Source organism: Falco rusticolus, chromosome 1 (genome assembly GCF_015220075.1).
Source record: "Falco rusticolus isolate bFalRus1 chromosome 1, bFalRus1.pri, whole genome shotgun sequence".
In the NCBI taxonomy this organism is placed as follows: Eukaryota; Metazoa; Chordata; class Aves; order Falconiformes; family Falconidae; genus Falco; species Falco rusticolus.
The window spans coordinates 108,656,932-108,683,390 of NC_051187.1; the positions used below are offsets into that span (position 1 = coordinate 108,656,932).

The following is a 26,459-nucleotide window of genomic DNA, read 5'->3' on the forward strand; positions in this document are numbered from 1 at the left end:
TTCAACTGAGACTATTGATCAGTTTGTCACAAGAGCAGTAGATGAAATTATTTGCAGGACGGCAGATAACCATGTCAAAGCAATGAGACTGTGAGACATTAACTTGGCTTTTCATACCACAGCAAGCACCTGCAGGGCTGGTAGAAAACATGATTCCCCAGATGAAAGGGTTAGAAAGCTGTGAAACAGCCGAATTGCATCTAATTAAAACCCACAAAGGCTAAGAGGAAATAAAGGCCAGAGGCCAGAACTGTTGGCAATAAATACACCAAGAACTGGAGCGCTGCACGTGCAAATATGAAATATGCTCTCAGCGTATTAATAGCAACTACTTTTCAGGAACACCTCGCTCTTGATAAGAGTTTTAGGTAAACACAGGAACGAAATCCCTTCCAAAGCAGAGTGACAGCATCATGCTTTGACACTGATGCAGTCATGAGGTTTCATTAGCAGCTCCCTCAATAAACCTTCAGACTGAAACGTGGCAACAAATTGGGCTACATAACCACCTCAGTGTGCTGACACAGATTTCCATACAACCACCATTACTGTGTGCAAATGCTCACAGCAGAGCCTCAGATGAACACCACAGCTTATTTCACTGAGATGGCCAGGAGCAACAGTACAACGCAGTTAGCAGAGGAGACACCAGCACGTCCCAGCTGAGACGCTGAAACTTAAACACTTGGAGATCAAGTAGACATAAGCCAGGTATTACCTATTTCTGAAACAGATACGTGACAGCAAGAAGCAGTCTTTCAAAACTGTGAGAGCTTCACTCTAGATAGAGAGAAGAAACACAGCTCAGCATGCTTCAATCATAAAAAATGCACTGGGCAACAGAACAAAAAAGGGCTGCACCTTCAGAGGAAGGACAGCGTGTCATAGCCCATGCAGCATCAGGTTAAAACTCTTCAGCAGAGTCTCCCCTGCCCTTCAAGAAGTCTGAATATTTCCTCAATATTCAGCATCCAGGGATGCTCTAGGTATCTCCAACGCTATCTCTTCCTCCCACAGCCAACACGAGGGAGATGGACATGAAAACCCATTCACTGTCTGCTTGTGGTGGTGAAAACAGCCTTTAGCAGGCAATGGATGTCACAGTAATTAGAAGCTTCAGGCTACTTAAGAGTAAGTGATTTGGCCTTTCATTTTTTTTCTGATAGGAAGGGCGCAAAGGTGGCTTGAAGCTACTTTGAAGTACTTTCCTGCCTCAGAATCACATCATGTCCTCAGCAAAAAGCAGTGACGAAGCCAATGCAGCTGAAAGCAAAATCCATAGCAACAGGGGAGAAGCACACAATGAAATCCCAACATGCAGGCTCAGTGCACCCAGCTCGGCGCATTCATTTAAATTACTTATGAAAGATAAGACTGGCTGTAAAACAGGAGGACAGTACCAGGAGGTTCTCAAAACTCAAAACATTTGTTTAATATGCCAAGCAAAGGGCTTGTAAAGCTCTGCAAGGAACTGAGCAGCACAAAACAGCTGGGATATAGCTCAGAACAAAGGAAGGTTATAGTCAAAACGGACACATTCCCATATTCAAGCAAAAGCACTGTGCTCTTTGCAATGTCTAAAGGGATTAACAAGATTATGTTTTTCCACCTTAAAAAAAAAATAAAATCAAAGATGATAAACGAACAGTACAGAAGTGGATAAAGGGACTCTCTTCAGCCTCTGTAAAGGTACCTGAATGAGAAGTCAACCAAACAGGCTGAAGGGAAAAGGCTAAAAATTCAATGCACAACACACACATGGTACTTAGTGTTACAAGGGGTTACAGCAGCCAAGCTCAGTCAGTTTAATGTTAGTACAGGTTCATATCCCTATTTTGATCAGCCAAAGGAGTAACTAAACTCACACCAAGAAGAAGGGGTAAATCCTATCACCAGCTGGGTGTTACACAAATATTTTTGAGCTCTAAGACTTCCTATTCGTAAGTAGAGCGCTAGTAACATGCTTCTTTGCAAATGTATTTGAATTTTACTGGTGAAAAATGCTGTATAAAGCAGAGAGAGACTGAGACTCTGAAAGGATGGCTGCTCTCCTTTCTGGGCATGTCAAAACCTCCAACTGCCTGGATGGACAAAGAGACTTAATTGCACAGACATATTTGCATCAAGTTGGCCCTTAGAAAAGTTTCCATGTTGTCCTGTGAAGTGTGGGGCCTGACCTGTGCCACAGATGGGCTGCTGGGGTGCTGAGCCCCTGATCTTGATCTGGGCATGTTCAACTGGGTCCTTAATTATTGCACCTGGACTAGCTAATGCATACTGTTGTGTGTGGGCTCTGCATCCACCAAGCTAGCAGAGTTATGTTATCAGCAAATGTCTTTCTGCCAATATTTTTTTTTTTCTTTTGCTGTCTCTAAGCTGAGGGGATCCCTGCACAGGAGAGCAAGCTGCCCAGAGGCCAAGAATCTGGATGGGCAAACACAACCCCACCTGGAAAGCCATGGAGTTAGCTGCAGCCAGAAAGATCCGCAAAGGCAGCTTGGCTTTGTAGGAACGGTGGCTCCACAGGCGATGCGCACCAGCTGTCACGCCCAGCGCCGTCATCAGGAAACAGAAATACGCTGAAAGACACAGAAACAAAACACAGGATGTGCCAGGGCCCAACTGCCATTATTTTTTCCTTTTTTTAAATGTAAAGATGACCATTGCCCCTGGCTGCTGACACTGCAGGGTCACTCAGAAGATGAGGCCTGGCAGACACGAGGCATGGTTCTCAGCCCAACTCTGCTCTGCAGCCCTAGGGACACACTGTTCCACTTCCCACCCCGGCATTGTTCAGGGGAGCCTGGCAGCACCGAAGCACCGTGCCATGACATGCTGCAGCAGTGTGCCTTCAGCAAGTACAGCAGAGTGGAAGTTCATCACTTGTGCCAGAAGAGCAGCAACAGCTCTTCTTCTAACAGGACACGGCCAGTCTCCTCCAGACAGGTCTTTGCTAGAGTCCGGCCTGTCAGCTGGTTTCAGAGCATCATGTCCCACTCCTAAAGATACAAGCTGTGTCAGTTTCCACAATAAAAACTTCTCATCATCAGCTCATGACTCGATAATAAAAACATGCCAGGAAGCAGAAGATTCACCACCTTCCTCAGTTTCAGGAATTGCTTTTCCTTCCCTTAATTAAAAAACCGGCCAAGTAACCTTGTTTTGAGCATTTTTTTCAGATGGCCAACACAGCATGGAAGCAGGTCTGTTCCTTACTTACCACACTGGCGCCACGCTAGGCACACAGCGCAAGCACATGCATCCTGCAGTGTACCCCCATGCTTAAAATATTTTAATACCTCCACTGCAGCATCAGTACATCTCTGGCTCTCTTCTCAGCAGGGGCCACACTCACACATGCTCGGGTCGGTTACCCTTGCACTGCCGGGGGGCAGGCAGATGGCTGGCTGGGCCAGCACAACGAGACAGTGGACCTGGGGCCCACGGGCTCAAGCCATGCATCTGTGCACTGATTGCTTCTCCTTCGATGTGCTTGCTGGTTTTGTCTCTAGTGGCTTTGAATTCCTGTGTGATGGATGATCCGTTGCCCGAGTTGTTTTGACTTGCAACAAAGGAGAAGACTATGGGAAAGGGTTGGAAGAACAGTGCGTTAGAGCTGCTCCTTCTGGAGACAGAGCGGCAGGAAAATGGAAACAGCTAGGAGGAAATTATTATAGAAGTCCCAAATAAACAGCACCACTTAAAACTACTCACATTCTACCCAGATGTTGTGATATATAGACTCTTATGTCTCCCTACCATAGGTGTTGATTTCTCATACTGTGCCTAAAGTGTACAGGCTCATTTTACAAGTGTACAGTTAAAACAAGAGTGGATTCAAACAATAAAAATATTACAGGACAACCTCAAATGAGTTTGCACGGTTTGAAGTGATGTGCTGTTTAGTCAGGGCTCCCTGTCACCTGCACACATAGGCACCTCTTGGCTAAAACAGCCTATTTCAAATACCTAAACAGAGTTACTGGAACAAGAAGGGAACATCCTACCCCTAGAAGTTTTTTTTTTTCACCTGTGTCTGTCTGCACAACAGTCTGTCCAGCAGGGAACCCTGTAGACATGCAGTGGCTAGAAAGGAATTCACAATCAGCTTTTCCTAGTACATAACATAAACCATCTACATTTGTAAAAAGAAAGCAGAAAGATGTGTATGTAGGTGCATGTCTACTCTGTGTCCATCAACTCCCAATGCACAGTGCTTGAAATTACAGCATCTAAGAGAAAATATAATAGGGAGGTATTTGGTAAAACAACAGCGACTGTATTTCATGTTGATTGTCACCCCTGTGGACTGAAGGAGCGAATGGACCTTATCCACTCCGCTGGTGGATCCATCAAAAACGGATTTACCCAAACCGTTTCACATTACTTACCTGGCTCAAATTCCCTTCATGCCCCCCACAGCAAACCAAAGCCTTTCTCACAAAAAGCAACAGATAAATGGGTTCAGAATAGTCCTAGTAAAGATGACACATCTCTAAAACCCGCTTTGGACACCTTCACTGAAGAAGCAATTCTCTTTTCAGCAGGCTGCAGTGTTCAAGCTACTCCCAGAGAAGGCTCATCTGTGCAGTTATATCCAGTGAGCTGAGGTCTATAGCCAAATTCAGACTTCTGCCTGCTTCCTGAAGGGGGGTACAGAAATGAACTGAAAATCACGCATTCTCTCTGCACGTTATTTTCAGATTACTCTCAGATCAGTAAAAATGCTGACACCACAGCAACTCACACTCCAGCCTCTGCCGCAGTCTTAAAGTTCTTGCACATGCCTTGTCAGTGCAAGGACTTAAGACTTCTATGAAATTAGGGAAAGCCTATCCTGTCATTTTCTGTATGTGATGTTGAGCTGTGCAGAAACATCACTAAATAAGGCCTTCCAAATTGTTGAAATGACTGTAATTGTGGAAACAGATCTGTGACACGCAGATTACCGACATCCAGCTAACACAAAAATACTAAGGTTATAGTCCTGAATCATTACAAGAACATATTGCCTGTGGGCTTTATGACTGGTTAACCTCATGCTAGTCACAGGGGCTGAAATCTCCCGTCTTCAGCGGTGTCTTTGCTTCTTTAGTGCACAAAGAGGGGCTTTTCACCCACTTCAAAGCAACACATCATTTAGTTGACCAAGCACTTCTCAAGGCACACATGCATCTTAATCATGATCGACTGCTTAAAACTGTAATTAAAGGTAAGTGGGTAGAATGAGACATATGCAACATTAAGGTTGATTTTGCCTTCCTTCTCCATCCAGTGCAAGAAAGTAGCCAAGCGGTAGGTAACATATAGAGCACATGGAACAGCTGCACGGAATACAAGGGATTTATGCCATTTGATTCAGCTCTTACAGAGCTCAGCTAACAGAGACCCTTTCATTCAGCCCACTCCACACCACCAACATTGCAGCAGAATGGACAACAGGATTTTGGGAGTCTGGGGGCTGCCCTAGGGTCTACATGCCACCCTGTGTCCATACCTTTGAACAGTTCCTCCCAGCATCATTCCCCATTCACACTTCCCACAAAGCGCTGGGCTACAAACAGGGCTTGGATCCATCTGAAACGTTTCTGCAGGAGCCTTATTGCCGCACAGGCAGCACGTCTCTAGCCACCAGCCACGAGCAGGCAAGCTCAGCTGTACTTCGGGGCAGGGACTGACTGGTGGTGTGCCCCAGAAAAAACGAGGGGGACGCCTGTTTCACAGGGGGCAGCTGGCCTCTGCCAGCAACCACAGTCGGGAACAAGGTGGCTCTCGCCTGCGTGGCTCGGTAAGTGGAGAGGCAGAAAGGCCAACTGAGGACAAACACCAGGCTGAGGAAGTACCCTCAGAGCCTCCCAGATACATGCTGCCCTGATCACACAGGGCTTTTCCGGGAGACTTCTCCCAGTCACCACTGCAAGGTCCTGCCCTCTCCAGCCCTCGAGGGACTTGCCAGCCCCAGCCACCACCCAGTGATCAAATTAAAATGGCTAAAATATACCCGTACAAGACATCTATTTTTTGGCTTTGCGGAGGAGGAATCCTAACAGTAGGGGTTTTCTTCATATAAATCCTGAGGGCTGAAACATCCCCAGAAACAAACAAACTAAAAAAAAAAAAAATTACACAGGAGTTTGGTGACCAGAGCAGAAACAAACCCTGTCAGACAAACGCACTGTACAGTGGTATCAGATTTTTGTGGTTCTTACAGGAATTAGGGTGCCTCAAAACATTACTCGTCCACTAACTCCCAACATATAAACAGCCAAGATGATAAACACTTGCCATGTAAAGATAGTTCTCAAGCTTGCTTTTGCCGAGTAAGTTATGAACTCATACCAAAAATCAGACTATCAACCATTTTAGTTTTACATTCATCATGCACAGTAACTACATGAGAAGGGAGCCACTGCTTACCCACCTGGCTCATTTTTGGGAGGTGGGGAGTGAGTGTATGGGTGAACATCTCCGTGAAACACGAAAGGATTACACTGTGGAGCAAAGCAGCTCAGTTAATAGCAATTTCCCCTTACACTGAAAATTCCCTCTTAGGCCTGTAACTAAACAGGTCTCCTAAGGAACAGAGAATAAAACCCACAGTTACTGCAGAAACAGGGGAGAGGAAGAAAAACACCAGAAAAGTACCAATAAACAACCTGGAACCTGAACAGTTAACGATGCAGTTCTTTTTTAATTTAGTGAGGTACTTAATGTTCAAAGAGGAAACTGCTAAAATAGCCAGATTAGTCTTCTGCATGTTTTAGTGAGCTGGCTCTGCAACCAGGCTGACTTATCAAAGCAAATCACACTCGCAAGGAAACTGTAGCATTTCAAAGTTAATCTATAGATTTAAGACTGAGCTGTGCTATCCATGTGTATCTGCTTCACACACAATCACAGGCCACCATGAGCATCAGAGACTCTGAATTCAGGGCACAGATGACCATCTGGTTGATGAACAATATACTGCTTTTCCTCCCCTGAAGCGGTGCTGCAGGGCTGGCAGGAGTGCAGCTTGGGCGAGGGCTGTGTTGGAGTGTGGCGGAGGAGGTTGTCAGCAGCCACTGATGATGGATATGAAGGAAGAACAGCAAGTTGGCAGCGTCCCCACCTCCCCTCCAGGATGCCCAACTATGAGGCCAAGAGGCATTTCCACAGGGCTATTCTCACCAGGAGGCCAAGCCAGCACTGCCACCGACTGCACCGAGAGGGCTGCTTGTGAAGCCAGAGGTGCTCGAGGGATAAGGAAGACGGAGCTAGGAAAGGGCTGGGTGAGGACTTGCTCGCCACAAGCCTGGGGACAGAGCACACAGAGCTGCTGGGCAGGCAGGGCCAGTGTCCGAGAGAGCCAGGGCACGGGAATTCTGTCAGCAATACAGCAGCAGCTCTGAAGCCACCAAGCTAAAGGCTGTGTTCACACTAATACCAAAGTAAAAGAAATAAAGCAAGCAAGTAGTGAAACGAGGACTTCAAGAAGAAAAAAAATTAAAAAGCAAAAGCCAACACAGCAGAAAAAGCTGTCTGTAGAGACCTGGGATAAAAGAGGAAACAGAGCAGCCAGCGAACAGATCTGTGAAAGACAGTGGGTTTAAGGCTGGTATATCTGGTGTTGTGAAAAGCTAGAGCTGTGCAGCTCACAGTTTCATACTAAAGCCAGAGGGAGATGAGGAAGATCCTTTCAAGCCATCTTCTGACGGTTTACTCAGTTTTGCCTCCTCACGGACTGGAGGCAGCACGGAGCATCTGCTTCACGGAGCCGCCCGCCTGGCATGGAGCTGAAGCGTGCCACCGGGCTGAGAATGCACCCCAGCGCCAGCTCCGCAGCCCTGCGGTCCACCGACACCTGCGACAGGGCTCTCCTGCCACACACAGAGCCAAATGCGGCTCCTTCTCAGCATCAGCTCCCAACTACCATGTTCAGTGCAAGAGTCCAGACCCGCCCTGTTAACGCAGATACCCATGTTGTTAGGCACGTGTCATCCTCGCACGCTTCCGCACCTCCTGGATACTGTGGCACTGCATGGCAAGGTGCTCCGCTGGCCTGCAGGGCCCTCTTGGGCATTTACTCCTGCTTCTGCTACTGAAAAGTTGTTTCTTTCGAGAATTTACTTGGGACAAGAGCTGAATTATCTTCGCTAGCTCCTAGGATAGCGTGGGAATGCTGTGTGCCATGCCTGCTGCTCCCCAGAGCCAACAGCTCTCTTGGCCTGGACAGGTGGTGGAGCCCCAAATCTACAGTTTTAGAGGATTTCAGCTGGCTGTGGTTTGCTTTGAATTGCTGTCTGCTCAAAGCAATGATTACAGGAGCTTTAGCTTCAGTCAAGCCCACTTTTTTCTCATTTATCTGAACATGCTGGCTTCAGGACAATTCCCTAGAAACGTAGCCTCTGGACCTCCTTGTACAGTAACAGTCATAGACATGACCACAGCCATCCTCAGCTGTGCCCATCACAGCTGGGAGGGTGCCCACAGCTGTGCAGAAAGGCCCAGGAGGTGGCTGTCATCTCATCACCCCACCAGCTGCACCCTTGAGCACCACCAGCCAGAGCCTCCTGCCAGGGCCAGAGCTCTGCTCCCATCACATACACAACAAAGCAGTCCCATCCAACAGCTCTAACTGCCATCCCAATTAAGACCCAAAACTCTGCAGGGATGTTTAGGGCTTGCTGCAGGTCCAGGAGAAGTCCGAGACCTGGGCACAAGTACCTGAAACAGCAGAGCCTCCGCCAAGATCTCTGGGCTCCACACAAACAGCAAGCCCAGAGCTGCCTTTGACTGGATGGTAACCCAGGACCCGTTTCAAAGAAGGATGACTTAACCCAGCAGAGCAGAGGTTTGAAGTGGGTTCATCCTTGTTTCTCCCTACTCTTTCTCAAGACCTCAAGGCAGAATTACTCTCAAACAGTAATTTTTCATCACGTCTGACACCCTACTGCAAGCTCTGCAATACACAAAACACGTGTTAATGGAGTAAACTGGTGCGAGATGCCTTCATGGGAGTGGGACCCCAACACATCACTCCCCTGGGCAGGTAGCACGCTCTTTCCCCTGGAGCTCTGCAGAAGGTCCCACAAGAGCATTTCCAACCGCAAGCTCACTCGACAGGGCACAGCGTAAGCAAAACGCTTCTGAACTGGAGCAGTGGGAGAAGCATTTACGAGAGGGAACAAAGAGGAAGAGGGGAGAAAAGAAAACAAGTAAGCCTGTGCAAAAGGACAAAAGGAAGAACCAGTGTACAGGGACAAGGAGAGGATGCAAGACAGACAAGACACACGAGGTTAAATTACCGTGCAAACGAGGAGCCAGTGGGTTGCTAGGCTTCCAAGTACAGTGTGCCTGTGCACAGATGCTATTTATGGGAACATGCCAGAATCAATAGGCAGAAGACTTTTATTCAACATCCTTATTAATGATCTGAAACAAAGGCAAATAGAATATTAATTACAACTGCAGATGATGTTAGATTTGGAGCAGCAGTGGGAGAGCTAAGAAATACAAAAGGATCCATGCAGAAACAGGGAAAGTAAGGCTCAAAAAGATCTGCCTGGATAGAAAAAAAGGAAAGAAATGTAGTTCAGGGAGGTGATAACTGCAGACAGGGATCTGCAATGAGGACAAGATGCTTGGGGAAACAGAAGCCTGCAAGCAAGATCACCAACAGCTCATAAAATATTCTCAGTGTGGAATACGATAAGGCAGCAAGACATCAGTGTGATTTTGAACAGCCAGGCACAGAGGTATCATCTCACTGTCAAAGAGAAGCAATGAAAACTACACCAGGCAAATAATTTAAAAATGGATGGGATGGGAGACCAACAGCATAAAACACGTGAGCCATCTTTTTCAGAACAGCTCATTATCCCCATGGTTGGATTTCCAGTAAACCTTTAGTATGCCCAGAACCAAGCTCTTCTGAAAACATTAGTGTCCAGGGGAGTGACCTCATGGAGAAATAACTGCCAGTCTGTAGCTTCTTCACAGGCACCAGGAAATCATCCTCTGCTCTAAGTGGTTGCTTAAGCTGGAGCAGATCTCTCCCTCAAGAAATTTCAACTCTGTTGTATGCTGAATATCACAATTAGAACTTCTTCTGTTTCTGAAACCTGGGACGACATTAGAAACATGATATGTATTTACTGTTTGTGAATCCAGCAGATTCCAGATTGCTTTTGACATTTAATCTGGTTATAAAAAAACCCCAATCAACCAAAACAAGAAGCCCAACAAGCATTGGGTTCATTCTGCACATCTGAACAACATGCTGGCTCCTGAAAGAGAAGAGATGACTGGGCATCCTTCTTAGGCGCAGATTACAAGGAGTCACTGTGTTGAATAGCAACTATCTGCACGTTACTAACGCCAAACATTGCAAACCACAATTATCTCCAAGGGATAAAACATCAGACATAAAAACAATAGCGGTGAAACAAATTCCGTTGCACACCCACAATGGCGCTACTGTCAATATATAAAACATCTTTAAAATACAAATTAATGTCACACGACCGTTTCTGTGGGGCGGTGACACGCGGAGCCTGGAACCGACTCACAGCCAGTGCCTGCAATCCCTGCCCGTGCGGGGTGGTGAGGAGAGGAGGGATAGCAGGGCCGGGAGCTGGGAAGGGAATCAGCCCTGGCCGGTCCCATTGCTGGCATCTCTCTCATACGTGACTAAAATCCTCACAGTCCCTTGCAGAAGCACGGGATTTGGACACTACATTGAACCACAGCAAGGTGACTACTTTGAACGTGACACGAGCCTGGAGAGCTGTCATTGTCACAGTTTGGTCTGGGTGAGCTGTACCAGACACAGATCCCACCGCAGCCCTTTTCCAAACAGGCTTTGGGACTAGACAAGTTTCATGGACATTTGAGCTTTTTTTGCATGTTACGAAATGCAACCACAGTTGTTCTGGTCCTGACACAGCATATCACTGACTCACTTTCAAGTCATCTTAGGTCAGCCAACATGGGGATGTACAAGCACCAGAAAGCAAGGTAGGAACTCCCAGACCACTGCTGTCTCACCAGTATCAACAATGGGAAAAAACGCACAGGGGAAGGTGCTCACCACTCCAAACACGACAGATGACATGCCTCACGAGATGAGAATGGTGGCTCACCTAGCCCCACATTTTATCCCAAAAGGGGTAAGATAAGTTGCTATTCAGAGAAGACAAAAAAAATTATGACGGGAAAAAAAAGAGGACACAGCCCAGTTACTGTTGCACTAGCAGTGTCTGTACACTGGTGGACTTGGCATTGGTACCTTGCACAGAGTACGTGAAAAGCAATTACCAAGGCTGGAGGCTGCCCCAGAGTTGTTATCAGACTTGTTCTTACCAGGAGAGATACAGATCTTGGATCAAGACAGCCACCAAGGGTAAGGGTCTCATTCTGAGGACATCAGCCTCATTTACTCCTGTTCTGGTGCAAAGCCCAGCGCAGAGCTCAGAACAAGCTGCACGAGCATTGCTCTCTCCTAGGACTGGCCACTATCACTGACAGCTATAGCCCTAACACAGATACTGGCAGCTGCTGTTCCATGGCCTCAGGCCAGCAAGTAGGGGACCCCCAGCTGGGGCTGCCAGATCCCTCTTCAGACTGCCGAGTGCCTCCTGCCTCCCCACGGCATCCCCCTCGGCTGGCGCTCTGGCAGATGGAAGGGTCACAAGCCAGCACAGAAAACCAGGAGCACCAACAATGAGGCATACACCAGAAAAACTTCCAGTGTGCTCACTGTGGTGAGAAACAAGGTGGGAAAAAACCCTGCATACTCCAGCCACAAAAAACACACCCCGTTTGAGCCTCTTGTCAGAGTCAGTCTGATTTCTGGTTGCGGCTGCCTTTCTCCCAAGCTGTGTCACAGCCTCAGCCCACAGCTGCTTCCCATGCAAAACCCCGCTCACAACCAACCTGCGGCGTTATTTTCTATCAGGGAGGTAGGTGTTCCTTGAGCGGTGTCTTTGGCTTCCAGTTGCTATCGTGGAAAAACCTTAGCTCTCCTACTGCCATCGTTTTGATGACAGCTTCAGAAGCATACGGCGCCCTGGGTCTGCTGGAGGTCTCACTGCTGGGTGATGACATTTCCAACACTGTTTAGCCTACAAGATCTGACACGTTCCCAGCCCCAGGTGGGAGTGCTTGAAGCTACATTTGGCAAAGGCTTATACATGTTTGCACACACACTGTGTATCTAGCAGTTCAAGGATCAGGAAGCAAGATAAAGGAGAGAACAATTTCTTAACAAGATGGGAATTCTAGTGATGTTAATGGCTGACAAGCCCATTTTTTGCTTGGGGAAGAAAAATTAACAAACACAAGGGCTGTGCTTTACCTGTAGACATCTGTTACCTCTTCAACAACAGAGCAGCTGAAAATAACTGGCCTTAAAAGCGCTGTTGCAAGATGAAAACATATTGTGACATGACACCGTTTGGTGAAAATACTCTCTCCACAGCTGGAGTAGCCAGCAAAGCCTCAAGCAAACCTCTGTGTGACAGTCTAGCAAGAAATTTTCATCTCAGCACAGGCCATTTTTTTTTAATCCCCGCTATAAAGGGATACCACAACTGGACTTATTTGTACAACTAACTATTTGAGGATTAAAAATAACAGGGTTGGACATGCAACATTTGTTCCATTTCCACACCAGCATTTTACCTCTGTTTATTCAGCCAGATCAAAATTGCTGGCAAGGTAATTTTAACAACTGAACACATAAACCCCAACGTCTTCCATCAGGCTGCATAAGAAATGCAAAGAATAAGCTGGTCAAGCACAAAACGAGCACTGCAAAGCTGACTGATCACTATAAATACGTAACACTTCTGTAACTTACGGTGAGGATTTTTTCCTTTCTAAAAATTAAATTACATCTGCATATCCTGCAACTGCCTTTTCCTCCTCACTTTGGGTTTTTGCTGTTATTCAGTGGCAGATTTAGGACTGATGAACCACATCAGCTAATCTGACCAAACCAGGGAAAGCACCTCCAGTAGTGTTGAGTGGTGCCTAACTCCATTCCCACTGAAATTCAGGGCAGCGCTGCCATCCACTTCAGTAGCTGCACCATGCTTTGTCTCTTGTAAACACCTCAAGAGATCCTCCACTTCACTGTGTACGCTGACAGTGGCAGAAGATTCTCTCCTGATCCAACGTCAGGGCTCACACCAGAAATGCAGCCAGTAATTTCACAGTGCCTGGTACCACAACATTTTTTTGCACTATCACTAGTAACACCAAGTTTGGGGATATATTTTCTTAAAATGCCATCTGTACTCTCAGAAAAAAAAGTTTTCCTATGCCAAATGAGACCGACACTTGGTCTACCCAATCATCTCATTTAAAAATGCTGACTGATGTCATGCTGTGCATTGGTGAGAGGGCCAGGGTCAACATGCAGCACTATTAGATCTAGATTAGCTATCAAGTCTCCAGTACACGTCTCTGCCTCTGTTACCCTCCAGGGCAACCTTGGAGATCTCTTCCTGCACAGTGGAGAGACATGAGGAATAGTAACACACACTTAATCCACACCATCCTCCCAAAAACCCCTCATTTCCTGACCTGCAACTACATTTACTAAGGAGGGAGAAGTTTTCCACCTTATTCCCTAAATTGCTGCCAAGAAGAAATGTTGAATTGGTGTTCTGGCCCTGGGGTCGCTGGGAAGGAAACACTTCTCTGCTAGCAGACGGAGTCGATCGGCCAACCCACCGTTTGCTGAGCCCTGCTAAAAAGGCTGGCATCAAAAGCACCTTGGGCTGGATTCAAACTAGCAACTGAGAATTAAAAAGCACCTGTGTGCAGCAGCACCGATCCCCCGAGCTGCCCGCCGTACAGTGCCTGCCAGCTCTCGCGGGGCGCCGCGCATTCCCGTGAAGACCAAACGTGTGAAATCTCAGGCCAGAAGCAGGTTCATCTAAAATTAGATCTACACACTCTCTGAGCTGCTCTAAATTGAACCAAGAGAGAAAGAGATAAGAGGAAGCACATCAAAGGCAAAGGGGAAGCAGAAAATTAGAGCTGCAGAGAGTTCAGAGTCGGCCCTTTTCCTGCCTCTCCACACCGCAGTGAAGGAGCTCCAGGAGAAGCCATCTGTCACATCCTCTTGGCCCCGCCATCACCAGCTCATGCAATCCAGGCTGTCTCTGCCTAGATGCACACGCGCCTGCGTATGCATTTTCAGGAATATTCCCCAGAGCCAGCCCTTTTGGCTGAGTATACAAAAGCCTTTATTCCGGTTGGAATAGCAGAAACGTTCACATTGACAACTGCAGCCAATGTGACATAAATAAAGCCAATAGAGCAATGGAAATTGCGGCTGACAGCAAGTATTCCAGCAAATGCTAAAATTCCCCTAGGAAGCAAATACAGATTCCCTGAACTCACCAGCAACTGAAGATTGCCTTGAGATGCCAAACAGTTTACATATATTTTTAGATCAAAAGAGAAAGCTGGAAGATGCTCTGGTTTCTCTAAAATTTTTGATGCTTATGTGTAGCCTCTCTCAGCTAAGCCGAGTCCTGTGTCATCACAAAACCACGGGCAGATTTCACTTCTCTCCCAGTGACCTCACTGCTGTCCTCAATCTGCATGTCGGCTAGGGCTCTGGTGGTTTTCAAGTGCTCTATAAATGCCAAGAAAGAATTAATGCCGATTTTGTCTCTTTTTTTCAAGGACAGAGCAAAGAAATAGTGCAGTTAAGCCATTAGCACGGCACTCCAGAGCCCTGCATTCAGTGGGCAGCTTTGCCTCAAGGAAGAAGGATTAGCTATTTAGCACCCCTACCCATTGCTGGACAAAGCTTCCCCTGCGTGCAGCTGGGTACGTGCCAGGGGAATGGCTTCACCCCACCGCTCACACCGTGCACGCTGGCAAGATCACCCAAAGCAGAGACACAAGGAATAGCAGCTTCTCGGCTATTAGTGACAAAGACATGGCATGCTACGTACTTGTGATTTGGACGAACTGAAAGCTTCCACCTTTTACCATCTCTAGGCACAGGAAAGAGCAGGGCTCAGCAGGGACTGCTGAGCCTCCAAGGCACGATTCCCTGGGGAGGCAGCAGCACCTCTGTCCCAGCTCCCCACCGAACACGTTCCATCCCACAGGGCAGACCCTGCTCGGAGTTGGTGCCCTCCCAGGCCAGCCAGAGCCTGACGAAGCAGAGCTCTGATGGATTTGATTTCTCAGGACTTCAGACTCTGGAGGACACTGCCATCCCTCTGTATCACTGCATCTTGCCCAGATGCTTTTTACTCTTTCACTTGTACACTATCAGCTCCTACACCTTTTCCTCCCCTTACCAAAACCAAACAGAGCTCAGAAAAACCTGTTACAAAAAAAGGCCTCTCCCAGTTTTCTCTCCTTCTGGCAGTTTGAGCCTCAGAGCTGGGCTGCAAGTGCTGCACCTCTTTAAAATTAGAAGGCACAAGGCTCTTGCATCCAGCCAAACATGTGGCGAGGCCAGTCTGCTACCGTGAGCCCTCAGGTTAGAGGATGGTGCCAGGGTGAAGGACACCCTTGTCTCCAGTGCAGTGGGCTGGCTGATGCTGTCAGCTCTCCGGGGGGACTTGGATGGTGGCTGCCCAACTCCCCCAACGACCAACTGGCCGCACCGTCCAGCCCAAACAGCCCCAGCTCACTGCTAGGTGTCACAGCGAGCTCTGGCACAGGGAGGATGCCCACACATCGAGTCTCTGATTCCACCTACTCAGCAAGATGTTTTTCATATTTCCCCCCCTTCCCGACTTCCCCACCACCACCTGTGCATACACTGCATAAGGAGGCTGGTTTTCATCAGCCTGCTGAAGAGCGGCCAGGCAGGTTTCAGCCAACTCAAGCACATGAGTCTATCCCTCTGCATCAAAGGTAGGAGCCAAAAAAACAGTGGAAAACAAGGAGAGTCTTGCTTCTGCAAGGAGGTCTGGCCACACTTGCATGCTTGCCTCACTGCAGCAGAGTCCAACCGACTGCAGAGGGGGAAAAAGCAGCTCATAATGAAAATGATCGTCTATGACCACCATTACAACTCACTGCTTCAGTTGACTATAAAGGTCCTGTTTTCCACACCTATAGGGAAATGCATTCTGGAAAGAAGTTACAACCTCATGGTGCTGGCCAAATAAATTAAAAGGCAACCCCCCTTTTTATACGCTCAAGCCCCTACAATTTCTGGCATTTACGTAAGACACACTGCCATTTCCAACCTGTGCTGTTACCCAACACCCACCTCCAGCGGCCCTGCCTGAAGGATCACCCAAAGAGAGCAATACAGGCACCAAGTGGGAGCCCAGGACAGCTCTCCCTCCACGCCACGTGCTGCCAGGGCCCAGAGACCCTATTTCCAGTCCTTCCCATCGGGACCTGCTTTTGCTGCTCTGCCCGAATACTCCTCTACATGAGCTGCAGCCCTTCTGCATCCCAACTCCTCCCCCTACATGTATGAAGAACGCGAAATAAGCCTCAGGAAACCTCGTCTCACCCTGGCCTCCAGCTTCTAAGCTCTCAGGTGTCCAGGAGGGCACAGCGAGCTTGTATGTCCGCCGCAGCCCTGGGTGGCAGCAACTGCTGGTTAGAGCAGCACAAATCCCTTCTGGGTCCCTTCTCCCTTGCTCCTGAAATACCACCTAGGAGCCTGGGCAGAAGTTCCTTCACAGATCCAGCTGTGTGGCCATGATGGGAGACATCCTGTGAACAACTCCAGATGCAGAGGGCAAGGTAGGAGCAGCCAAACACTGCAACCCCTTCCGCTAACACGGTAGGCATTACAGTGAGGCTGGGTTGGGGGAGGATATGAAACACTCGAAAATATGAAGTCAGGTAAAGAACAGACCCAAAGAGCCAGGCAAAGAAAGACTCCAGCCAAGAAGAGCTCCCCCATTTGCCAAAGTCAGGTTATTTTATTTTAAGCCGCTCAGAACATCATCTGAGAAGCCAGTGGCCAAAAATGGGTCAAGGAAGATCCTCATTTCAATCTCCCTACAGAAATCCCCATCCTCCTGGTACTGAGGTCCCTGCGTAACAGGGATGGCATGCAGGATTCCTGACGTCAGCACGTGACAAGCAGCCATCCCCTCTCTTTCATGTCAGCCTTGCTTTACTTAGCACAGTAATTGTTAACATCTCGGCTCTCCAGCGGGGCCAGCACATCTTATTGTTAGCCTACATGGTAAAAATAAAATCTGATTGCAAGGAACCGCTTGGCTTCAATTATAACATCAGTGTTAATTACAAGTGCAACTGTAATTGCAGAGAGGGAAGGCAGAGTGGCAATGATGAGGAGTGGGCGAGCCGACATTTTCCAGCCCAGCCCTCCCAAGGGACAGGACAATGCTTTTGCCTCCTTAACAGCAGTTGCAGCAGTAGCAGACAAGGAGGTCTGCATGGCTCACGCTGCTCTGCCTGGTGGCACCTCCTGAAGAAGAGGCATCTAATCTGCTCCCAGCCCCTTGAGACTTTCTCTGATGCTGACACAACTTTGATGCGTTCCCTCCACTTGGATAAAATCCATCCCGACTCACTCACGGGAACGCCTCAGAGCCTGTACGCTGCCATCCCCACCTCCACGTGTACCAAAAGCCACAGCCACAACCTCTGTTGCCTTCCCTGAGCCTGCCTGCATCAGCTCAGCAGCTGGCAGGCCAGGGCTAGAGGCGGCATCTCATGCTTCCGCAGCCCTTGGCTGGGCTTCTGGACACTGCCAGCTCTGGGGGTGCCAACAAACCTCCCCTGCTCCCTCCTTCATGGGGCTCCTTCAGAGGGATGCTTCTCCCAACTCTACAACATCAGGGAGCAGCCTGGAAGCCAGCAATCCCTGTCAAATTCAGTAGGAGTAGACACAGGGATTTCTACTTTTGCTGGATCCAGCTCTCATCTCTGTCCTCACCACACAGGTGAAAGGGAAGGAGCGTTTAAGGTTCTTCTGGTTTGCCTGGAGCATGGCTCAGAGCAGCCAAGGGCCCAGCAATGCTCTGTGCCAGGTGAACGTCCCGGTGTCTAAACACTAACAGCTTCACTACTCACCCACCCACTCACACGGCCAAGGACTTGTCAGGAGTGCCTTGAACCCACCTCCTGACAACCCCAGGACCAAAGGACACCCATCCAGGCCCCAGCACGCACATGCTCTGTGCCCACAGCCATGAGAATTTTTTTCTCTCCATTCCTTTATTGTGTTCACAACGACCACATGATGTGCAGCACACAAAACAGAGGGAAACAAAACAAAGCATCACCAACGCAAGAAACTGGGGATGAAATCAAGACGGAGAACAAAAATACATACTTACAGCTGCACGTCATGAAGCTCACAGACAAGACCTTAAGGAATCACCTCCAGCAATAGTTAAAACGAGAGGAATGAACACTGGGGAAGGGAAAAAATCTGATGGGCAGGAGTGTCCTCTACAGTAGAGCATCTTGAGAGCGGGATGTGGAACAGATCCAGGACCACTCTCATGCCAGCACACTGCTAGGTGGAGGGCGTGTTGCCCAGCTTTACAGTGGACACAGAGCTCTGACTGCTCCCCGATGCAGGTGGCTAGGGGACAGCATGTTACAGCCAGCCCCAGCTCCAGTGCACCCATCATTTTTAAGGAGAGAAATACTGTTTGAGAAAAGACTCTGTTCCCATCAGAGATGATGAGACTTCAGCTCTTAATGCTAAGGGGGAAGAAACAAGCCAAGAACTTGACTATTAAGAGAGGCAGCTGTAAAACACTTTCCAGTGGGCCAGGGGAAGAAAAGCCAGTCCAAACCCACTCTGGAAATAAGCAGGGCTATTCGTCGGTGCTGATGTGTGTCTCAGAGATGCAATTCCCATTCTGAAGGTCTGCTTCTTCTCTGCTCATCTAGTGGACCAGCTGCTGGCTTGAACTGCTGAAAGCACAGCGGAGCTAAGGGCTGATGGACAACAAGGCTGGCCTCCTGTATGCCACAGAAACCTCCCAGAGCTGCTTATTGCTCACAGCTGGGACCATTCTGTGAGCCAGCAGATTCCCAGGAGATCTATCCTGGGAGTAAGGTGAGGTAAGGTCTCTGCTGTTCATTAAGCTCCTCCTGCCAAGGTGGCTGCAGACACCTCTGCAGAGGTATCTAGGAAGAAAGCATTTTCTACCTGTTTTCTGACCCAAACCATTGCCTACAGAAATCACCTGAGTGTAATCACTTTGCAGGACCCAGAGGGTGCTCCTGTCAGAATGGCAGCAGGAGTGACAGTAGAGGAGTTTTAATCAGATGTCTCCATTTCACATCTGTGAAGTGGAGACAATATTTCCACTCTCCTTTGTCCACACAGGTTTCGGAGGTAGTAAGTGGAACTTCCTCCGAGCTAGGTGTTTTTTTATTTACAGCCACCGCTGCAGAGTTTCTGACACTGTGTAGAAATGGCCAACGACTGAAACCAGTTAACAACAAAAAAGCCAGCAGATGGCACTCAAGAATATGCAAGACTCTCGAAATGTGCAACACCAATAAAAACTTGCATCTGCAGTGCACAACAGCAACATGTGCCTCATTACATCGACAGGCTACCAGAAGGGCTGAGAAAGAGGTCATGATCTCAGTGGTGCCTTCCAGGCAGTAACCCAAAGTGCTAAAACCACAGCTGCTTTAATCTCTCTTATCAAAGGGATCCAGGCAGCAGGATTTGGATCCAGACCTGTGCCTGGGAGCAGCTTGTGTTTTGGCGGGGATGCAGCTGGGCAGCACCGCCGCTCCGTCTGCGCTCTCCGACAGCCAGCATTCAAGCGCAGGAGAAAGCTGTGGGTAAGCATGGCACAGGGCCCGTCATGGCTGAATATGATCAATCTGGCATTCTCAAGAGCACTAAAACGTCTCCTAAACACTGTTAAAATAACAGCAACAAGCCTCCCCTCCTGTACAAGCATCATTAGAGCAAGGCCACCCTCCCCTGCGATCCCAGGCTCTGGCAAGGCGTATCTGCACGAACTGACATCCACTCGGCTATCGGGCAGCTCTGCCGAACACATCCAGATGATACAGAGTTTCTGGGCTGCCATGCCTGTCTGTGCCTGTTTTTAAAGTTGTTAGTACTAGTAATGCTTGGAAGCCTGAAATAAAAGGTTTTTAAGCAGGTAAACAGCTTAATCTTCTGTGGGGGTTTTCTATTTTCTATAAAGCAATTGGCTAATTCCAAGTGCTTCCCCACGAGCCTCCTGTGAAGGTTTAAAGCACCTTTTTCCAAACAAAATCCAAGACTCTAATGCACCACGTGACCCCTCAGAATGGAGTCTTTTAAGAAAAAGAAGCTATCATGAGCCCATCAAAAGAAACAGCAGCAGAAACATCGGCCCCTGCAGTGAAACATCCTGGTAATTTTCTCTGTACAGGAATTTCAGAGCTTTTTGCTTTGCTTTCCTGACCCAAACAGATAACCTCACTGGGACTACAACAGGATGGAGCTGGCTGGAGAAGACTCCTGGTTATGAACAAACATTTAATGACACGTTACAAACTTGGGGGACGAGCTATGCAGAGAGTTTCCTACCAAGTGACCTGTGGAAGCAGGTGCAGCACATCCAGTCCAAAAGACACCACCAGTGAACCACAGCCGCAGCCCCAACGAGCCCCACAGACCCCTTCGCCTGCCAACATGTGTGCCGGTCCCAGCTGGCAGACCCATCACGCCATTCCCCGCTTTCTGGCCTCACCAACAGCAAGGTGCTCCCTCCCTGCTCCGGTTCCTGATGCGAATCTGCAGAGAATGGCGATCTCTCCCCTTTAAACCTCTCTGCAGGCAGGTGGCTAAGCACCAGGAGCCCAAAGCCCTGCAAAAGCCAGCGGACAAAGAGACCCCTGAATGGGAACGCTCACGTGCCAGCCCGGTGAACCCTGCCAAACCTGCCAGCTGTGCCCAGCAAGCCTACTGGTGAGACTGGGGGCAGACAAGACTCAAGGCACATTTCCTCAACAGTTCCCACCCCGTTCCAAGGCTGGGGACCCTGACAGGGATGCCCCAAAGCGGCAGCTGTCAGCTATGAAACAGCATGGACAGCAAAGCGCCAAGAGGAAGGAGGCACCACATACCACAAGCTGCCTGGCTCTGGATCAGGAGGAAAAGGAGAAGGCAACCGTGTCTTCTTCACACACCCCTGCACCAAACCACAAGTCAGGCTGGCAAAGAGCAAGGCAAGAGGGCTCCCGGTGAGCACAGTCGGGCTGGCAGAGCAGGGGACATTTCAAAGGCACAACACCAGTGGGATCTGCTGGGACGGCTACACGGCTGTCCCCTGGGCACAGCTCATGGCAGCTCAATGCCTTACACATATCATCTGCTGCCACTCAGGTCAAGGTAGCTCCCAGATCATGGAAAATTCTGACATGAGTAATTTTATTGGTTTTGTCCAGCTCGGATTGAAAACAAATGCCACGGAGGCACTGGAATGGCCCTGAAAACCTACGTTTTAAGAACCGGTTCATCTGTACATTCCTTGCAAAATAACCCAGTTCCTGGTGCCCCCTGGGCGAGGTGGCTGCATGACCCAGAATGCTGTTTGGGACCCCTTGTGCAGCCCTGGCTCCACGTGGGGTGCAAGAAGCTGCAACGTGGGCCCCCAGGTGTTAGTACGGGAGGCAATGGGAACAGGGGAGCACAGATAATCCTGAGTAAACAACCAGCCAAGCCTTCCCTTGGCAGCCTTTTTCCATTGTCTATTATGTACAGCTGGACGAGTGTCAATAAATTACCAACGGAAATGAGCTCTGCTGAGTAGGCAGTTTGGCTTGAACAGCTGTATTCTACATGGCACAGTGGCATTTCAGCTCCACGGAGCCAGCGGTGGTAAATCAGGGATTACCAACTGCCTTCAGGGGTGGGAAGGAAGAAAGCAAACCCTGCACAGAGGGAGGGAGAGCACCTGGTCTGCCCCAGCCAAAAACAACACCGAAAGTGCATGTCTCAGGGGAGGAGAAAGTGAAAAGCCAAGCAGGCGGCGGTGAGTCACGGGAAGCTGCCCACCTCCTGCCCGCCACCACCAAGCTCACACACAGCACCACCGAGCCACGCTCCACACACTTGCTCCTGCAGCTTACCCACGGGGGAGCAGTGGTGGGGAGCATGGGACAAATCAATGCAAGGGCTTGCATAAGATCATTGGGAAGCTTGCCATGGCCCAGGCAAGCTTGGGAAGAAAAAGAAAACCACGGACGGGGGTGATGAGGGCTCCAGCTCCTCCATCAGCACATCTCTGTGCTACCCAACGCTACACCCTTACCTGCCACCCAACTTCGCTGCACCAGCCCCTGCTCCAAAGGCTGGCTGGCAACCACTGCCCGCAGAAAGGTGGTCCCACAGCCGGTCTGCACAGGGAAGGAGATGTGGAGAACTGGGGAGAGCAAAAGACACGTCTGATGGAGACTTCTTCCTTCTGACACAACTCGACTGGTTGGCTCCTTGCAGAGTGAAGTGAGGTGCCTTTGTTAACTTAAGCAACAGCAACCCTGCTTTTGTCTACCCTGACAGAGTCTCTCAGAGGGACCTCGGACACAGATTTCCAGCGTGACAGCAAGCTACATCTGACCTATTCTGTAGAAGATCCTGTATTTTCACCTTGCCCACCACCTCTGAGGGGGGCAGACCCCACAGCAACCAGCTGTGCGAGTGCTGTGCACAGTGTCCAGCCAGGCAGGACAGCTGGAGCCAATGCACTCACTCCCTGCCGCAAAGCCCCCGTAAAAACCACCCAGCAAACCCATAAAAACTTTGTGGTCTGCCTTAGGGTGGCTGTTAAAAATAATGATGTTGAGAAACAGGAGGCTCTCATTCTCAGAAAGAAAGGCATTAAGTTGCAAAGTCGTTGAGGCCTGTTTATTATTTAGCATCTGTTTAATTTCAGCTAGGAAAAAATACCTTGGAGGATGGAAGGCTGAACTGGTAATTCAATCCTTTGGCTCCAGCCTTAGCGAGTTTTGTAATTAAGACACAGTGAAATCAGAGATGATTTCAACTTGTCTTCTTGGAAAGACAGATAAAACCAAAGCCCACCTACCCACATGCGACGGGACCTAAAAGGGTTGAAATCAGACCACAGGCTGTGCGTCCTGGCCACGCAGCTCCTGCGGGCTCTCCTGGTCTCCCCAGCCATCAAGCTACAGCCAAGGTAAACTATGAAATCAGTCTGAACATGACTAGGAATAGGGAGGGGAGAGGAGTAGCGCTCACAGAAGGAAACCAAGCAGAACACAACCATCCCCCAAACCTTTTCTGGTTGTCGCAAGCAAGCCAGGTAACAGTTTGTGCAAACCAGGCTAGTCAAATGCCAGGTCCCCACCAGGGACCCAGAAACACTTTCCCAATTAAGGGCTTGTCAGAGGATGGTAATTGACAGGAGGATTCATTTCCCAACTGCAAACAGCAAGGGTGGCTATTTCTATGGGTTTAAGACAGACTGAATATCAAAAGCCGAACCAGTGGAAAACAGATTTATGAATTCCCTAAACAGAAAAAATAAACCCGATTTCTTAAGCATTTGGCTGAGGTTTTTTGAGTCACCTCCACAGTACCACCAGCAGCCCAAGAACCCAAATTCCCTGCCTGTGAGTTCCTTGCAGCAGTGACCCTTCTCTCCATTATTTGCACAAAACAGTCCCGGGCCATTACATTCTCCCTTCACTCAAAAGCTCCCCAAAGCAGGTCTTCTATCCAAGAAATCGCATAAGCTGTACATAGCATTCAAGCTTTTATCCTCTTGCCCAGCCACATTTATGTGATTCTATGCACAATTCTGCCCAGCGAAGGGCGATGCTGACATCCTCCACCTATTACTCTCGCAAACCATGAGAAATCTTGCACATCCTCTACCTATTACTCTCACAAACCATGAGAAATCTCGCACGATGCTGCAGTGCTGCTATGTAGCACTTCTCCCAACATTGTTCTTTTGTGGAGAAAAAGAGGACCTCGCTGTCAGATGGAAGTAAAGGCACTGTACTTCATCTCCTCTTCCCCGAACCGAACCCTCAGCTTGTGATGGCTAGCAAGAAGCCAAGCACAGCCAGCCACCTCACCTCGGAAAGCACAGCTGGGCTTCATTTTCTCCTTGCCCGAGTCTTACAGCTCTCCCTCGACTTTTACATCTTCTTTAATGAGAAAACGTATCACCCTCCCCAGCAGACAAAGGACGAGGTGATTTTTCTACTCCCAGTTGGAGCAGCAAGACACGGGTGCTCATAGCATAACACGAGGAAGCAGCAAAGGGAAGACAAACGCGTTCTTTATCAGACTTTTAAGCCGAAATACCAGCTGCCTGGCTCTTTTTTTTTTTTTTTTTTTTAACTAAACAACCAGATAAATGTAACCGGAGGGAGAGTGCCTCCCGTTTCTACAGCAACCGAGGGCCGGGCGCGGCGCTGGCAATGGCTCCCCTGGAGCGGCCGAGGGGAACGGGAACAAAAGCGCCGGAGGCCGCCGGGCAGCGCGGGGGTCCCAGCGCAGGGTCCCCGCCCGCCCCACGCCAGGCAGGCGGCGGGTGAACCCACGGAGAACAAGACGCCGCTGTGCTCGCCCCCCGCCGGCCCCGGAGGGCGACCCTCCGCCGCGGGCCGGGGTCCCGGCCGCGGGGAAGCCGCCCCCGCCGCCCCCCCAACTGTGGCGCGGCGCAGCCCCCCGCCGCCCCGCACTCACCCCAGAGGAGGGTGAGGAGCTGCGCCCGCGGCACCAGGCTCAGCGCGTAGACGGCGCCCAGGTGCAGCAGCCCCATCAGCACCACGTTGCGCCAGACGATGGCCTGCCCGCAGCCCGCCGTGCCCGCCTCGCCGCTCGCCGCCCGCCGGGACACGGCCATCTCGCCGGCGGGGCGCTCGGGGCGGCGGCGGCCCCGGCGCAGCGCGGCCCCGGGGAGCGGTTAGGGGCGGCCGGGCCGCGCCGCCGCATCTGTTGCTGCCGCCGCCTCCATGGAGCTCCCGCGCCGCCGGCTGCGCCCCGCACCGCGGCGGGGGACGGGCGGGGGGCGGCCGCCAGCCCCGCATAGCGACAACCAATGGTGGCCGCGGGCCGCCCCGCCCCGCCCCCGGCAGCGGCAGCGGCGGCGCCGCCCAGGGGCCGCCTCACGGGGGGACCGGCCGGCGCGCGGGGGCCGCCGCCCCCCTCGGCACGGGGCCGCCGCTTGGTGGGGCGGGCGGCTGCGCCGCGCCAAGCTACGGCCCCCGAGGCGGCTGCGGCCGGTGAGGCGGCTGCCCCCCCCACGAGGCGGCTGCGCCCCCTGAGGCGGCTGTGCTCGATGAGAAGACTGCGCCCTCTCCCCGAGGCGGCTGCGCCCCCCGACCGGCTGCTTCCCCCACCTCCCCGAGGCGACTGCGCCCGATGAGGCGGCTGCTCCCCCAGAGGCAGCTGCCCCCCTGAGGCGGCTTTGCTCGATGAGGCGGCCGCCCCCCCTGAGGCGGCCGCCCCCCCCTGCGGCGCCGCCCCCCTGAGGCGGCCGCCCCCCCTGAGGCGGCCGCCCCCCCCTGGGCGGCCGCCCCCCCTGAGGCGGCCGCCCCCCCTGCGGCGCCCCCCCTGAGGCGGCCGCCCCCCCCTGAGGCGGCCGCCCCCCCTGAGGCGGCCGCCCCCCCTGAGGCGGCCGCCCCCCCTGAGGCGGCCGCCCCCCCTGAGGCGGCCGCCCCCCCTGAGGCGGCCGCCCCCCCTGAGGCGGCCGCCCCCCCCTGAGGCGGCCGCCCCCCCTGAGGCGGCCGCCCCCCCTGCGGCGGCCGCCCCCCCCTGCGGCCGCCCCCCCCTGAGGCGGCCGCCCCCCCCTGAGGCGGCCGCCCCCCCCTGGGGGGCCGCCCCCCCCTGAGGGGGCCGCCCCCCCCTGAGGCGGCCGCCCCCCCCTGAGGCGGCCGCCCCCCCCCTGAGGCGGCCGCCCCCTGAGGCGGCCGCCCCCCCCTGAGGCGGCCGCCCCCCCTGAGGCGGCCGCCCCCCCCTGAGGCGGCCGCCCCCCCTGAGGCGGCCGCCCCCCCCTGAGGCGGCGCCCTTGACACGCTACGGGCACGCTCCTGGGCTGGCCGAGGGCGGAGCAGGCAGCGCTCCCCAGAGAGACCGATTTCCCAGACTTTTGGCCCTGGAGCCATTGGAACCGAGTGAGGATTCTCGGGAGGAGCAGATACTCAAGATCTAGTCCATGAAGTTTGTCTGACGGAGTACAAGGGGCCTGAAAACCAAAACAAACCGACAGCACGCCTTTCAGCAGCAGTGCGTACCTGAACAAAGACTGTGCCCTGCTGCCTGTTGACGCCATGTATTGCTGCTTGACTGGACACCAAACAAAAATTAATTCCAATTCAAATATATATTATACTATAAAGGAAAATAGTGTGCAATATGATTAAAGGAAAACATACTAGTTATTATGCACAATATGGTAAAGGAGCAAAGTGTCAAATCATTACTGAAAAGCAGTACAGAGACTAAGAAAAGGGCACATCATCAATTGCCACCTTAGCACAACCCAGGCCCACAC

General features: G+C 51.0%; 1 protein-coding gene across 2 annotated transcripts in view; it reads right to left on the reverse strand.

The window, feature by feature from the left end:
- SCD5 (stearoyl-CoA desaturase 5) overlaps positions 1 to 24,972 on the reverse strand; it is a 31,532-nt gene extending 6,560 nt beyond the window's left edge. The window contains exons 1-2 of one of the 2 annotated variants that reach the window (XM_037395155.1): positions 24,650 to 24,972; positions 2,449 to 2,579 (exon numbers count right to left, since the gene is read on the reverse strand). In XM_037395155.1, coding sequence (XP_037251052.1) covers positions 2,449 to 2,579; positions 24,650 to 24,809 — 291 coding nt within the window. In that variant the 5' untranslated portion in view covers positions 24,810 to 24,972. Of the gene's footprint in view, positions 1 to 2,448; positions 2,580 to 24,033; positions 24,149 to 24,649 lie in introns of those variants that run through there. The other variant, XM_037395163.1, reaches the window with a different exon arrangement.
- Between the last annotated feature and the right edge of the window lie 1,487 nt (positions 24,973 to 26,459).